The 11785-nt window shown below is 38.1% G+C and overlaps 1 protein-coding gene across 1 annotated transcript in view; it reads right to left on the reverse strand.

Moving 5' to 3' along the window:
* The window catches only part of myo1d (myosin 1D), a gene marked incomplete in the record, with an annotated part of 90283 nt that overhangs the window by 58984 nt on the left and 19514 nt on the right, over nt 1-11785 (reverse strand). The window contains 10 exon segments of the mRNA XM_014014732.1: nt 1928-2098; nt 2431-2545; nt 2644-2789; nt 3463-3666; nt 5084-5200; nt 5633-5728; nt 6034-6087; nt 7845-8010; nt 8844-8937; nt 9466-9674. Of these exon segments, the coding sequence (XP_013870186.1) occupies nt 1928-2098; nt 2431-2545; nt 2644-2789; nt 3463-3666; nt 5084-5200; nt 5633-5728; nt 6034-6087; nt 7845-8010; nt 8844-8937; nt 9466-9674 (1372 nt within the window).

The raw sequence follows: 11785 nt of genomic DNA on the forward strand, positions 1-11785 counted from the left end.
AATTTTTGCAAAAATTGCATTTTATCAAAATATAAAGAATTATCAATGTATCATTTGGAAGAACTGTCTGAAATATAATCTTTAAACAAAATTGAAGCAGTTTTTTGAGCAAAAAATAAAAGGATTTTGAGGAAAAAAGCCTTTAACTTTTGGGATTTATCCTGTGATCTAACAAAGCTTTTGTTTCTTTCCAGCTGGGAAATCTCAACATCCAAACACTATTAGAGGTTTCCCATTTATAATGGCTTCAAAAAATTCTCATTAAAGTTACATAAAATTAGGATTCAGACCAAATATTAATGCGTCATTTACTCAAGAATAGCGTCTTTTAAATGCCCCTGCGACCGCACTTAGTTCCTCATTTTTCCTCCATTTGACTCTTTTACTTTCTGTGATAAACTTGTGTCTAAACAATCAGTTAGCTTTCAGCTTGATACAGGAAGTTTCCAACATGTTTTTATTGACATAACCAAGAAGACAAATTAAGTCATCTCTCTGGATCTGCTTATATCAGAATGATTCAGATATAAAAATGTAGCTTTTAAAGACAGGAATATGAAAATGTGTTCGAGTCATTTTGACTAAATTCCATAATCTTCAGTTAAATTACAAAGTAGCGTAGTATACTGTAAGAAAAAACTAATAAGTAAAAGAAAAGTAGTTTTTAAAGTTTAGCCATATAAAAGCTTAACTGCCCGATTGCTTTTTACTAAAAGCTTTAAAGACATTCAGGCCATTTCCTAACAACAACAAAATAAATCTTTTATGTTTACATTGCCTGGCAGTAGGACCGCAGACGGCACATGAAAGGAAAAAGTTTTTGCCGATTGATTTGGGCTGGTATCAGTTCCAGGAAGCAGCAGGAGGATTACCGTACACTGAAGCCATCTACGTCTTTGAAAGTTAAATAAATTTTAAAAAAAAGTCTGGAGCAGGAAGAGCAGGTCAGAGAGCAGCGAGGACTGAGGAGGATATCGACTCCTGAATGAAAGGAGGAAAGGAAGCTTCACAGGTCAATACAGCCTGCAGCACAACCTGTGCCTCAGCCCTGCTGGATTCACAGCTTCCTGTCATTAGAAGCACTTTCACTCAGCTGACTGTGTGTGCAGGAAGAACCCTGAACACTTTCTGACACGGTGCATCACTTTGTAGCCTGTTGCCGTCTGCATTTTCATCCACAGATTCCCTACAAGCGCACAGATCTCTACATACAGCTGATCGAGCTTTTCTCACTGCATCGCAGAACCCATCCTGTTCGTTCCCCTCCTCTGAGTTTTGTTCTTTTTTTTTGCACGGCTCTCCTCATAAATACATAAAAATGTTTCCTGCGCTTCTTGCCACCAGCAGCTAAACACGCTCCTATAGGCTGGCAGTGACATCACTCGTGCAAAGTGTTGAATCAGTCGCTTGTGGACTCTTTCTCTGACACTCGGCGCCCTCTAGTGCTCAGAGCGAGAACTGCAGATTAAAACAGCTGTGGTTAGAAACCAGCTGCTCCAAAGAACCTTATAAATGTCACACACTGAGCCCGGATCAGTGAAGGTGAGCGAGTTTGATCTCACCCAAGCCGTCTGGTCTCTGAACACTGATGACTGTAAATTTAATTGGCTTAAAACAGTCTGAACAGCCCATTAGAGTGAATTAGACTGTAAGGCTTCCTGATTATTGACCCTAACAGGATCAGACTCAGTCTCCACTTCCAGCACTAAGAGCTGCTTAATGCAGAGTGAAAGTTGCTGTCTGCTGCTCTCAGGTTACCACAAACACATCCAGCCAGCTTCAGTTTCATTTTAGGCTTGTTCTGATCAATCTGACCTGCATTCGTTATGTTCCGAAACACGGAAACGCATCGGTAAATTGGTCAAACCTTGAACATACTATGCACAAACGTCACGCAGCTATCGGTGCCGCCTTTTCTCATCCTCACCTTGCGGCTGGTGAAGTGGGGGTGCTTCGCCAGCTTGGTGTTGAGCCCTTGGAGGAAAACCTCGTCTGTGACTTTGCCCACGTTCATGCAGGCTTCGTCCAGAACAGAGAAGATGCCTTTGTGCTGCTGCTCCACCAAGTCCACGATGATCTGATTGTTGAAGTAATCAATCTAAAAAAATAAAAAGCAGGATTTCAAAGTCTACTTCTGAAACGTAGAAAAACCAAAAGAGGTCATAAAAACCTCTTTAAAGTCCGAAAAAGGAACTTTTTATGTGCTTTTTATGAGTTTAGCTGACTTGAAGTTAAAGTTTTATGGCAAACAGAGCCTCATCAACATTTGAACCATAAAAGTGGAAAAAATCTGAGAAAAATCAGCTGCAGATACACTAAATAAACAGAAATGTTACAATTTTCCTATTTTACTTCGTAGAAACAAAGGTTTATCTACTAAACTAGAATAATTTAATTTTGAAAAATATAAAAAATAAAAAACCATCATACATGTTTCCAGGGGATGCCTTCCCTCTGATACTCCTCCTGCTCCTGCTTCAGAACCAGCTGGATGAAGAGCTGCTGCAGCTTTTCATTACAGTAGTTGATACAAAACTGCTCAAAACTTTATTAAAAAAAAGAGGAAAACATTTAATTAGATGTTACAGAACGAAATAAAAGTTTAACATCTGAAAAAGTATAAACATTTTATTTTAAAATGACCTGTTGTTCTGGAAAATTTCAAAGCCATAGATGTCCAAAACCCCAATGACCGTGTTCTTCCCGTGGACTCTGGCATCGTAGTTTTTCACCTCGATGATGTCATTGATGCGTCCGACGATCCAGCAGAACAAGCGCTCGTACATGGCCTGAGGAGAGGAGAAAAGTTTGCTGGAGTCACGACGCGTTCAAACCGGAACCACCGCAAGTGGAGTTTAAACCACCGCAGGTGGAGTTTAAACCACCGCGAGTGGAGTTTAAACCACCGCGAGTGGAGTTTAAACCACCGCGAGTGGAGTTTAAACCACCGGAGGTGGAGTTTAAACCACCGCGAGTGGAATTTAAACCACCGCGAGTGGAATTTAAACCACCGCGGGTGGAGTTCAAACCACCGCGAGTGGAGTTTAAACCACCGCGAGTGGAGTTTAAACCAACGCGAGTGGAGTTTAAACCAACGCGAGTGGAGTTTAAACCACCGCGAGTGGAGTTTAAACCAACGCGGGTGGAGTTTAAACCAACGCGAGTGGAGTTTAAACCATCGCGGGTGGAGTTTAAACCAATGCGAGTGGAGTTTAAACCACCACGGGTGGAGTTTAAACCACCACGGGTGGAGTTTAAACCACTGCGGGTGGAGTTTAAACCACCGCGGGTGGAGTTTAAACCACCGCGGGTGGAGTTTAAACCAACGCGAGTGGAGTTTAAACCACCACGGATGGAGTTTAAACCACCGCGGGTGGAGTTTAAACCACCACTAAGTTATGAATAAAAGGCAGCAGCTGATATTTGTTGTTGTTCAGGTGCAGAAATGACGTCAGGAACAACCTTGGCCAGAGCGTCTCGCCCGTAGCCGGCCTCCTGAGCCGTGTGCTGCTTCTCGATGACGTCTCGGCCCGTGGCGACCGTGCGGTAAAGCAGAGCTTTCTCTACGCTGTCCTCTTTGGTGGAAAGCAGCTCCCTGATCACAGACACCAGCTGTGTGTTTTCTATCAGGGTGATGTCACCGTCCACTCCGAACTTCAGATTGCCCTGTTAGAAAACAAAAACAAAAAAAGGGTCAGAAATCCCACGAATATCGTTCATATATATGTAATATAGCTGGTAATTTCTTCAACAATACTTTTTGATCTTGTTTTGAGACTGATTTACTAAACAAGAACTGACTGTGTAAGAATAATAATCTTGAAAATTTTATTTGGTAAGAAACTCTAAATAAGACAAAAATTGAGTCAAATCAAGTATTTCAAGAATCTTACCAAGTAAAATTTTCTTACTCCACTGGCAGAAATTTTTGACTTAATTTGAGTCAAATTGTCAAACTAACAAGACAAATAATCTTACACATTCTGAAAACAAGATTATTATTCTTACACAATCAGTTCTTGTTTAGTAAATCAGTCTGAAAACAAGATCAAAAAGACTTTTTGGCTGATGTAAGATTTAAAACTTGGTTACGTGGACATTTTTTGCAGAGTACAAAAAAATCAAAAAAAATAATATAAATTGAAAAAAACTTAATTTTTATCCAAAATGTCGAACTTCAGCAGAAATAATTTGCTGGTGTTTTAAATAAAGGTTTTCCAGCCTCTAACACGAGCGTACTGAATGTATTGACTGTACTTCTCTATGCAAAAGCCTCATTTACAAGTTCTTAGTGTGTTTATTTTGCACACACCGACGATTTCTAAACCCCCACAGACCATCTCAGCAGACCTCCTATCTGGGCTTAGACTCTTAAAATGTTATTGAAGGGGATGGAAATGTTTGTGAAGCCATATTTTCGTACTTGTTTGAGAGAAAGATGTATTTTAATCCAGGATATAGGATTATGAAATGGTCTGGAGGATGATCTTAAAAATGCTAGATCTATATACTGTATATATATTTAAGAGATACTGTATATAAAGGCTAGTTTTCTGAAGGTATATGAAAGAGCAAAATGTGAAGCTATTTGAATTGTTTTTTTGAGTTGATGTTTTTATCTTTATTTTTATTTAGTATTGTTTTGTAAATTATCTTTTCCTTGAATATATACTGGGGATAAAAAGGGCAGACATAAGGTTTATTCTTCTTCTGCTACCTTTCATTTTATTTTGATTTGTCTATTCTCTTAGTTTCTATTGTATATACCATAGTTATTTTATTTTTAATGAAATGAAAAAAAAATTGAATTGAAAAAAATTGAAAATTGAATAACATCTTATTTCTAACACATTTCTAGAAAATGTTGGTTTGTTTGATATTATTGTCCCTGTTTTTTGTTCAACTGAGAGTTTCTGCTTCAGCGACTTCACAGCAGGTTTTACTGAAAATATCTACACCTGTGGCCAAGTTTCATTTAATCGTTTTAATCTATCCAGAACTTCCCTCTTTTTGAGTAACAAAGGCTTTTATTTAATTTTTTTAATAAGTACGGAGCAGGAGTTGTGTTTTACAGGGTGTTTACCAGATGTAGGATGGTGGCCAGGATCTTGTAAACCGTCTGAACCTCGTCTGCTGTGAAACCAATCACTTTCATGGCATCAGCCACAGCTTTGAAATCAGCGTTGTCGTTGATGGATGACTGAAAAAAAGAGAAATAAAAGCAATTTAAAAAGCAAAAAAAGGCAACTAAATATAATTTTAACGATATTTAACGATCAACAGGCTGTTGAAGCTAATATAAAAGTTAGTATGCTCTGTCCTCTCAGGTCCTGCAGGCAGATTTTCTGTTCAGCAGTTAATTAAATCACAGGCTGGTACTGAACAGCGCTGCCTCGTTAGAACAAAAACATGAGTTGCTTGGACACACGCAGCAGAGAACCAGCGCCTCAGCTGTTTGCTTGCATTGTGCTCCATGATGTCAGCTAATTTGTTGCTGTCAAGTGATTTTGTTCCCATGTTTTTGTTCCGACTCATTAATCTCATGCAAAAAAAAAACAACAAAACAACAACAACAGCGACGTACAGAAGAGGGCCATATTGAAATGTTTTTCTAAGAAGCGCAGTGAGTTACCTTAATCTGCCCTCCGACTTTGATGTAGTTGTAGGCAGTTGGTTCTTTTTTGATATGAAGAGAGCGTAAGAGGGAATCAGGAGCTCCTCTGAGCAGCTGGTGGTGAAAAACACAGGATTTTTTTTTTTGTTTATGACATCACTGCTCTTTAAATTTATTATTAAAGCAGGTTTTATATCTTTGTTGGCTGCAGCTGATGACGGCACAAACTGCTGCAACACAATCCTTTCATCTGTTTGTACATATGTAAACTTGTGTGTGACAAAGCAGAAACCTTGAAATAAAAAAATAATAATAAACAGGTCCCCGATCGCACCACAGATCTAACACCAGGAAACCTTTTGCAAACAAAACAAAAGCTCGTAGGCAAATGACACAGGTGCACAGAAACTTTTATTTACCTGGTAGAATGAATGGAAGCTCCTCTCCCCTTCCTGTTGAAAAATGACCCTGGACTGTTGGGAAAATTAGAAAAGCAGGAAAAACATAATGTTAGTTTCCTGCTCAGAAACATGAGGTGAATATTCTGAATTCATTTATATAGAAACAAAAATCTGCAGCAAAAAACGATTCACGTAATAAATATAAAGACAATAAATAAAACTACACTTTATTTTGAAAGAAATATTCATGGGACTCAAATCAGGTGCAGGAAAACCAGTGGTGGGCAGCGCTAATCCAAAAATTAGCTCCGCAATTTCTAAAGCGTTTATGAAAATATTTAGGTCCGCAACTTCAAAAACACTTATGTCATAGAAAAATTAGCCGACGCTAATTTTAAAGCACAAGTTCAATTTGACAATTACTAGCTGACAATTCATGTACAATTTATGCACAACACTGCCAACTAGCGGTGTATGAACCCTTGTACAGATTAATCCTACAACCGCCGATTGCTGGGGATGTGACTTCCTGAAACAGAACTTTGGCTCATGGTGTAAAAATTAAAACGTTGTTGAGGCTTGCTAGTTCGGCTGCTTCTTTAAAAAGTTGTTGAGGCTTGCTAGTTCGGCTGCTTCTTTAAAAAGTTGTTGAGGATTGCTAGTTTGGCTGCTTCTTTAAAAAGTTGTTGAGGATTGCTAGTTTGGCTGCTTCTTTGTCTTTTTCTTTTGTTTGTTGTAGATTTTTCATTAAAGAAGCATCAATAACGTAATTTTAAAACTGTTTATTGGAAAAKTGAAGCGATGCATTTTGGGTYCACGATGGACTGACAGGAAACAAAAGCACAGGGAACAGGAAACTAGTATCCTCCCTTCAAAATAAGAGCTTGGATTTTAAAGTTTTTCATGTTTCCATTGGATTAAGATTTCCAGTTCACCTGAAACTCATCAGACTGAAGAAGTCTCTTGAAGGAGAGACGAAACGTTTCACTAAAGAAGAACCCATCCAGAGGACCTACTTATTTTTTCTTTTTGATTTTTTTCTACCTGGATTAGGACGTTTTCCATGTAGTTGCGCCAGTTGACCACTAGATGTCAGTCTTCACCAGGATAACATCTTTAAATCATTTCTGAGTCTAACACTGTTTGCCGATCGCTTTTGAGCTCCAGCGTTTAAACTTTTTTTTAAAAAGGAGCTCCGATTGTAAAGCAAAATAAATCAATACATACAAAATTTTAGTATGGATTACAAATGTTTACTGTTTTTGCTATTGCCTTCCTGCAACGTAAGCAGACATAAAGCATTGTGGGAAATGAGAACCGTGGCTGAATGCAACAGTCCACAAAGATGTATACCTTCTCAATAAGTGTTTATCTGGGAGGGGCGCTGTTGTATAMATCATGTGTGTTGTGAGTCATTGACAGCCATACCTTCTGCTGTTCAAGATAATYATGACTGATAGATAATTAMTTATTAGTGGTACTGCATTTTAATTTTAGAAAGCGCAAATCTGCTTATGAATTATAAAAATTGGTAAAACCGCTAAAGTGCAAATGAAATATTTAGGTCCGCAATTAGCYGATTTGCACTTTAGCGGGCTGGTGCCCACCACRGAGGAAAARGGTCCAGTTCTCAGACTTGAGTGTTTATTTACACACATATGAAAGGTTTTTACAGCATAGATATAGCCCCACCCCGGATATGATGTCATCCTCTAACGCAAGGAAGTGAGTTACAGAAAAGATTAAAGTATCTAAAACTCAGTTAATGAGTCGCAAAATTCCCTTCAGTTTGTTAGGAACAGTCTGAACTGGATCCGGCGCCACCTCACCTTCTCCAGCAGGTAGTTGTTGATGTGGCCCCCGATGGGATCCCCRTTGAAGTCGAAGTTGATGTCCATGTACTTGCCGAAGCGGCTGGAGTTGTCGTTGCGGTTGGTTTTGGCGTTGCCGAAGGCTTCCAGGACGCAGTTGGATTTTAGCAGCATGTTTTTGACTCTGCGGAGCAACAGAAGGATGTAAATAAACATTTCAGTTCCACKGAGTTAGCATTAAAAAACAAAACTCAAACTGGTTGCTCCAGGGTCGAGGTTTGATGAATAAATTTACACAAAACACTTTTTCCTTTTAAGAGAAAATWAAGTTCAGCCACTGACAGCTGTGACTAATAATGGAAATGTTTTAAATTATTTTATCATAAAAATCAAGTGTATTCAATGTYTTTTTCTCCCACATCAACATTAAATTAGGTCAAGACCTACATATGTWTAAACTCACGTTATAATAACCTTTATCTTGTTTGTTATGTTAGTTTGCAGATAAAAAACTGTTTTGCATATTTATTGTTCATATGGCTCACAGTATTTACCTGCTCTCACCTGTCGGCCTTCACTACTCTTCTCTAACTGACCCCCAATTTATTTACTTTTCATAAAGTTTATCTCATTGTATTCTTTAATCTATATATCCAGGTGATTAAGCTGCAGAATATAGAACAAATTGTTCTGTCATATCGCCACAGAAYCACACACCTGCTCAGTTACCTGAGACAATGACGACACTTTCCTGAGAAGTAACTACAACCCATCATTATCCGGAGTGTTGTATTACAAGTAGTGATATTAATACTTTAAATAGGATTATTTCACCCTGACACCAAGATTATAAAAAATATACATGTAAAGCTCAAATAATATAATATGAAAAGTAAAAAAAAGAAAGTATCTGAAACCCTCGAGGAGGATTTTATGAGTCCAGTCCAACAAAACAAATAAAACTCTCTCCTCCCTCTCTGTTAATATTTGCTCTTTGTGTGAAGAACAGCAGCTCACCTTTCAACTTCAGCCCMCTGATTAGGATTGGTAATAGCAGCTATGTATTGCATTATGTACTTGCTGGCCTCGGTCTTCCCCGCACCACTTTCCCCTGCGATAAAAAAAAAGAAAAAGAAAGAAAAACCATAAATTTTATTTGGCGTTGATGGTTTGCATGCCTTGCAAATGAAGCTGCCACAGCACAAGCGGTAACATTTACTAGTTAAGACGTTTTACATTTTTCTTCTCAAATGATTTGTTTATGATCTGAACCTTTAAAAAAAAAAAACCTCTGACGCTGTCGGCCCCGACCCGTAACCAAACCCTGCCTGCTGGTTCTACTGAATCAAAGCTGTGATTTCTTGGTTTTGTTCTTTAATACTGTAATATGTACAGGAAGACATTATTTGCCTGAGACGACGTGGGCTCAGGCTTTTGAAGGTCTCAGTTCCTGTGATGACCACTAAGAGGAGCTTCTTCCTCCGTTTGTTTTCWATCATGCAGCTTGTGACCAAACAAAACATTCATTTTTGACAATTTCAAAGAATAAAAAAAGAGAAAGCATCTATTAACTGGGACAGTTAAAACCGTTGTTTGAGCTTCTTTCCTGCASAGTGGGGGGCGGGTGTTCTTGTGTTACCTGAGATGACAATACAGGTGTCTTTGTTCCGCCTCTTCATGGCTTTGTAAGCAGCGTCGGCGATGGCGAAGAGGTGGGGCGGCCTCTCGTACAGCTCACGGCCTTTATACTGTTCGATGGTGTCCCGGCCGTAAACGTTCATGGCACGGTAAGGGTTAACGGACACCACCACCTCTCCGATGTAGGAGTAGATCCTCCCCTTTTCAAACCTGCAAAAATAAAGATACGAGTGAAAGTGACAAGGTGCTAAAGAAAGGCTTGGACTATTAGCTTAAACACCCAAAATTTTCTACTTTTTACAAAAAAATTAATAAATTAACAAAAAAATGATTAAATATCATTTATTGAAGGAATAAACATGTCCGATCACCCTATTTATCATGCAGAGTTTAAGCTCTACATCTAGAAGTTGTAATCATTTTTTACTGTTTCAAGGTGAAATAGTTTATTTGATTTGCCTGGTTTTCATGGCAGCAGGAAATGAAAACTAGTAAAATCTACAAAAAGCAGTCCCAGAAGTTAATTATAGACTAAAATTATTCAGCACAAGAGGATACGTCTCAATATATATTAATCTTTTACTGATCAACATCTCATCGTCCTCAGTTTATTCAGTCCAACACCACAGTCTGCAGAAACAATAAAAGATAACAGAACTATTAAACTGGAGTTATCTTTCAGAACTGAACTGAATGAAGCCGGAAAATAAATCATTAATTTCATTTATAATCTGAAAAAAACCTGCAGCTCAATAAAAAAAGCAACAAGAAGTTATGTTTGAATATAAGAAGTTAAAAATGAATAAATTTTAAAACTGTCTTCTCGTTTAGGTTTATTTTTTTTTATACACATCGATGCTTTTCCTGTCGGGGTTTGTTAGATTGGAGCTAAACTCCAGTTAAGTCTTAGWATTGCTTATTAATAACCAGTCATGATTGTTTTTGTTTCCACCTGACACAGCACAAACACCTGACTTTCCCAGCATCCCCTCATGCTGTGGTTTTTAGACTTTGTATGAAACAGCAGCTCATGTAAAAACATATTTATGTTGTAATGTATGATCTGAGCAGTGCTAAATTAGCAAAGTGTTTATGTGAGGAGGTGAATCGTTCACTAGATTTACAGTTTAGTCACATTCTAATAAAGGAATGGGTTCATTCAAAGCAGCGACGTAATTCATCCAGTTATTATATGTATACCAGCATCCTGTTGAGATCGATTCATATTRATAAACTCTTTCCTGTCTCACTTCGTGATTCTTACTTCTTCACAATCASACCATCTTTGTATTTCTGCCATTCTCTCTGCGTGAAGCCAGCAGATGGATTTCCTTCCTCTCCCAAAACGACTATCATCCAGAGAAGAAGAATAGTTTCTTTCTTCACAGCTGCCAAGCTTCTGCTGCCACCTTATTTTATTTTTTACCAAAACACTTCTATTAACTGTGTGAAGTTGAAGAGATGGTAGCTTTGAAGAGCTGCCAGATAAATGAAACCCAGCGTTCATGATTTTTCTGAAGACTCGCCAGGAGAGGATGTACTTTGTCTCAAAATAAGAGTCAAGTTTAGAAAGATGCAGGTTTTTTGCTGTGACCTTGTCTGTTCTCACCGTGAAGCTGAACCTTATGATCAAGATGTCCTCTTCTTTATGTCAGAGCTCTAAATCTGTGCGATCTGTTGCGTTCAGGACGCTTTGAACCAGAGAAACTAACTTAATGAAAAAATGTGAGGTGAAACGTTTAGCCTAGATTAGCTCATCCTTGTGTGGTTACTTTGCGTGAGTGACGTCATGCACACATTAGCACTGTGTCATGAGTCCTGGACAAGGTGGGACGACCCGTGTTGGACATAAACATGACGACGTTAACCTAACACAGGGGTCTGCAACCTTTATGATCAAAAGAGCCATTTCTGCTCCTTGGCTCACTGATAAAATGTGTCAGGAGCCGGAAAACAAGCTACAACTGTAATTATCAAGTGGCGGTCCGTGGGTCTTTTCGAGGCCTTTTCTGGAACCTTTATGGCCAGTGGAAGTGACATTATAAAACTAAAAAATATATTGTGAATTTTATTATTTATTATTTCTGCACATCAGGTCAAATTATAAGACCAGATTCATGTAAACAAGTTTTTATAGTTATATAGTTTTTTTTTTTACCAAATTTCATAAAAACTAGTTCAACTGAACTATATATATTTTTTCTAATTTTTATTATTATGTAGTTTTCAAATTATTTAAAGGTAATTCTGATGGATTTGAGAGAAAGATCATAGAAATAAGTTGGATTATTTAAGTAAATACCAGGCTAGCATGAGCTAAC

This window comes from Austrofundulus limnaeus, unplaced genomic scaffold (assembly GCF_001266775.1).
Source record: "Austrofundulus limnaeus strain Quisiro unplaced genomic scaffold, Austrofundulus_limnaeus-1.0 Scaffold119, whole genome shotgun sequence".
In the NCBI taxonomy this organism is placed as follows: Eukaryota; Metazoa; Chordata; class Actinopteri; order Cyprinodontiformes; family Rivulidae; genus Austrofundulus; species Austrofundulus limnaeus.